Source organism: Macaca nemestrina, chromosome 12 (assembly GCF_043159975.1).
Source record: "Macaca nemestrina isolate mMacNem1 chromosome 12, mMacNem.hap1, whole genome shotgun sequence".
Classification (NCBI taxonomy): domain Eukaryota; kingdom Metazoa; phylum Chordata; class Mammalia; order Primates; family Cercopithecidae; genus Macaca; species Macaca nemestrina.
In genome coordinates, this window is record NC_092136.1 from 120,009,998 (window position 1) to 120,014,876 (window position 4,879).

At 55.9% G+C, this 4,879-nt stretch overlaps 1 protein-coding gene across 1 annotated transcript; it reads left to right on the forward strand.

Moving 5' to 3' along the window:
- Window positions 1-2,470: 2,470 nt before the first annotated feature.
- On the forward strand, window positions 2,471-3,819 carry LOC105476354 (uncharacterized). Its single transcript, XM_024791071.2, is given in 6 exon segments — window positions 2,471-2,520; window positions 2,845-2,950; window positions 2,952-3,233; window positions 3,235-3,270; window positions 3,272-3,716; window positions 3,719-3,819. Coding segments are annotated over 6 exon segments (1,020 nt in total).
- Window positions 3,820-4,879: the final 1,060 nt, after the last annotated feature.

A 4,879-nucleotide genomic window follows, 5' to 3' on the forward strand; every position in this document is an offset into this window, starting at 1 on the left:
CTCTGATTTTTTCTATCTTGAAATGCCTCCATCTTCCTCTCTCTTCTCACCCCTCAAACAGATTTACCCTGGATCTTGTGTGAAGTGTGAACACTTTTCTAACTGTCCATTCACAAACTGCACTGGCCGTTTTCTCCAGTTGCCAGTACAACTGATGGGGCATGATGGTGGCTGTTGGCCACACAGATGCTGAGTAAGACCCATGGTAGGAATAGTGATGCCACCAGTAGCACCCTGGCCATAGTGGGCAGTTGATTACCAATTGTACTGGGAAGGCAGAGGGAGGTACTGTAAACAGGATCTTGGGCCATGAGTGTTGAGTTTTTTCCTGAATCTGCTGCATAATCATTAGGAGACCCGATACAATTCTAATTATCACTCTAAACATCAGTTTCTTAGGTGTGTAGTTGAATGGTAATTCACAGTAGTATGGTATTGTTCTGAAGATCAAACAGAAGAGTATACATGCTTTGTAAACTAAAGTTCACAAATATGAGCCCTCCCAGTTGTTATCAGTGCCCGGTGAGGATGGCGGATGGTGAACCTGGCCACATAGGCACAGCAGTTATTGCCAGCAACTGGGGCAGAGGGAAGCCTCCGGAGTAATTCTCCAAGAGTTAAACTGGGTAGTCAAACCCACACAGGAAGGGTATAGAGGTGGCCCAAGAGACTATTCGTAAATTTGAAGCTGAAAAGATGTGGAAACGTCCAAGTTTAGTCACAGCGACGAGGGTGTACACAGAGAGGCAGGACTGGTCTGTGATTGTAACTGGAAATAAGAAGGCCAAGCGTTTGAGCCCTGTTTGGAGAAGGACTGTGGTCATCAAAAAGTGATTTCGGGCAGAAAGCCAGACAAAGAGAGGGACTGTTTCCATGCGATCCCGCAGTTCCTGGGGGAGCCCTACCGCATATCTGGTGAACAGGGACACTTTAGGCACCAGCGAGGCATGTTCTGTTGGAGGACAGGGAACTTCAGGGGGCCTCCCCAGTGACTTCCGGTGACACTTCACAAGGATGGATGAACCATCATTTGTTCTGAATCCAAGCCCACTGAGGTGCCTGGAGACCTAGTCAGCATCCCAGAGAAGCACCATGTTTGGCAGACCCGCATACTGGACACTCTTTCCATTCATCACAGTCACAGCTAACATGCTTGGCACAGGCACCGTTCTAGCACGTGTGTGTGTCTGCCAAATATTTGTGAGGTTGTCTCGCAACAGCTCTGTAAGAACCTTACATACTACATTGACGTTAGGCTTTCTTTTTCAGTCTCCTGGAAGTTTGTTTGTCAGGAATCAGTTCCCCGAAGACAGACTGCCTCTGATTCTACAGACAGAAGCAAGCTTCGGGGTGTGAAATCAATGAACGAACTACGGATTGTGGCGTCCCCAGCCCCCACATGCACACTTTCGGGGGCTACTCCCTTTTGAGGGCCTGATGTGGGGTCCAGGCAGGCACCCGACTGGACGTCTCTACATTGGCTGTGGACATAGTGGTACTGGTGATGGTCACAGCTTACCCATGATGTGGCACATCTGGTGGGAGCCTCAGGCTGGGAACACCCTGGGGTGGGGAAGGGATCTCTGAGAAGGGAGAGGGTCTGCAAGCCAACAAGTGATGGCCTGGGGCGGCTTCAGGAGTAGGGAGGGGCTGGACCGATGCCCGAATCCCACATATGTGTGTAACGCTTTGGAGTTCGCACTTGTGCGACCATGTTTCACCATCGCCTCCTGGACTTCTCAGCAGTCTCCTGACTGCTTTCCGTAGGGCAACTCCAGCTCACTCCCAAGTCACCCGCCACCCAGCAGCCAGAGGGATCTTTCCGAACATAAATTCCCTCTCGCCACCACCTCCCTCCTTCACACCGTGCCCAACCTAAGTCCCTTCAGGAGAGAGACTCAGGCCTGGAGAGAGACGCTCCAAAGCCCTGCAAAGTCTGGCCCCGCCGCGGCACCCTCAGAGCCCAGCGTGTAGAGGGCGCTTAGTGCGTGAGCGACGGTCGTTCCCCGCAACTCAGCCAAGCGGCATCCGCACACGCCCCTAGCCTAGGAAGCGCATCAGGTGAGCCCGCTCAAGCTGAAACGCTGCACAAGCTATGTCGTCCTCTCCACCGCGAATGCGGGCAGGATGCTAGCGAAAGACCTGGCAAAGGGGGCGCCGAGGGGGCGCAGTCGGGGCGCTGAGCGGGCGAGGAGGGGACAGGGAGAGGGACGCGGAAGGTACGCGGTCGGGGCGCGGAGTGGGACACGGGGAGCTACCCCAGAGGCGTGTGGACAGGGCGCGGTCGAGGCGCGGAGCCGGAGCGCGCCCCCCGTGTGGCCAGGCCGGTAGGCGCGACGGCCGGGGCCCTGGGGGCGGTGGGAAGCGCGCGGCGCCCGGGCTCTCAGCGTTCCCTGGCCTGCCCCGGCTCGCTCGGCTTTGATGACTGCTTCCGCTCCCCATAAAGGCCTGTTTCATGGCCAACGCCAGCATGGGCTTTACGTCTGCCCTCGGGCTCCCTGCGGGCGGCAGAGGGCCGTGGTGAAACTCCCCGTCCGGCCAGGCCGTTCTGGCTCTAAAGGGAGGTCCAGGGAGTGCGTGCGGGCGGCGTGCTCAGTGCTGGGCTTTGTGCCGAGCCCTGTTCATTGCATATCCCGGTTTCTGTCCCTGGGTGCGTTTCCCTGGCCCTGGCCCTGGCCACTTCCCCTCTTTGAGCGTGGGCACTGTGTTTATTAGTTCATTTCCCATCCCCACACCAAGCACTGCCTGGCACAGAGCAGGCACTCAGCAAAGGCTTGCGGGATGTGCAGACCAGACCGTTTAATGCTCGCAGGTGCCCTCTGCGGTAGGCATTACTATTTCCAGCATCCTCACGAGGGATCTGGAATCCGCGGGCGTCCCCTGCCCAGGATCATGCAGCCTGTGGAAGGCAGCAGGGGCCGGGGTGCCGAATGGATCGAATGAGCTTCTCGGGGGATTCCCTGAGCTTGGTGAATGAAGAACCCACCCTGATGGTCAGGCCTAACCCCACTGCCAATAGCAGAGCAGCACTAGGCGGAAATGGGCTGCCTGTGCCTGGCACCGGGAGCGGCAGAGGCGGCCACCCCTGTGGAGGTAGCGCCCGCAGTGCCGAGCTCCTGTGCCTGGGAGGACGCGGGCACTGGGCGACCTGCAGTCGGGCAGAGCTCCCTGGCTTTCTCACAGCGCGGCTCGCAGGAAACAACGCTGTCCCATGGCACAGTGAAGTAAAGAAGGCTATGGCTGCTCTCAGCCAGAGGCGGGTCTGGGGGATGGGGGCCACAGATGCCCCGGGAGCCCCTGGACCCTCTGGAGGGTCGGGCGGGGAAGGGGAGATTTCTGTCTTGACCACACACTTGTAACCCATTCTTGGCACACTGGGGTACCTTGCCCGCAGGTAGTGCTCTGTTCTCGGGGAGAGGGCACAACCTCTTACCCTCTGACCGAGGCTCTCTGCCTCTCACAAGGAGCCCCCAACACACGGGTTTTCCTCACAGCCTTCTCCAACTGCTCATAGGAACCTGGAGCCCCCTTCCCTGCCCCGACTGTCCCTCCGCGGACCCCATTACCCTACTTTCTGTCGAACCCAACTCCCCTATCCTTTATGCAGGCTGTCGGGGGCAATGGTGGTTAGCATAGGCTATGGAGTCAGATGGCCTGGGTTCAAATCCTGGCTCTGCCATGTTCTGAGTGTGTGACCTTGGGCCAGTTTCTTTACTTTCTGCCTCAGTTTTCTCATCTGTAAAATTGAAAGAATGGTGGCATCTATCTCATAGGGCGGCTGTGGGGGTTATAGCAGGCAGACTGCCACAGGCACAATGAATGTCAGCTCTTGTTGCCAACCTCCCCCACACAACACACAGCTTAGTAACTTTACCCTCACCCAACACATAACACCTAGCTTGTCCCTCATAATGAGCTCTCAGCCTAAATCAGTGCCTTCAGCAAACCTGTGGCTCAGGGCAGGTGGTAAGGTAGACAAGAGCCTGGGGAAGACTCTCTGACTCCACAGAGGCAGTGCTGTCTGCAGCTGGGATTTGGCCCAGACGTTTAAGAGCCGAGGACTAAGCAATGCCTGCATTGCCTGCTATGTGCATATGTCCAGCACATAGGACATATGTGCTGTCAGGCCACTGGCCAGTGGGGACCATCCTCTGAGCTGGTCATACGAACACCCTAGGAAAGAGTGCACCCCGTCCTTCATGTTCTATCACTGCTCGGCCTAGCTAGGCCAGGCGCAAGGGCCCAAACCCCACCCTGGAGATGGTGGTTGGAGCAGTGTTTGAGGTCACAGATGGAGGAATGCGACCTCCAGCCCAGTTTTGACTCTGCTCTTTGTCAGTTCAGTCTTGCCCAAGTCACTTGGGTTCTCCAAGCCTATGATCTCCTCTTTAAAACGGAAGGGAGAGCTGAGCATGGCGGTTCATGACTGTAATCCCAGTGCTTTGGGAGGCTGAGACGGGAGGATCGCTTGAGGCCAGGAGTTCAAGACCAGCCTGAGTAACATGATGAGACCCCCATCTCTCCAAAAAAAAAAAGAAAAGAAAAGAAAAGAAAAAACTTTCGTTGTTTTGTTTTTTACTTTTGTTTTTAATGAGCAGGGCATGGTGGTGTGTTCCTGTAGTCACGGCTACTCAGGAGGTTGAGGCGGGAGGATCAGTTGAACCCAGGAGTTCAAGACCAGCCTGGGCAACACAGCGGACCCTATCTCTATAAAAATAAATTAAACAAAATGGAAGGGAAACAGTCCATCTCTATGCCGGGTGCTTGGTCATGGGGGAAGGAAGGGGAAGAGGCAGAGAAGGAAGCAGGAGAGGCAGCACCAACACCTCTTCCCACCTGTGGGAGGTCCTGCTCTCTCATTGGCTGGAGCTGGGCTTGC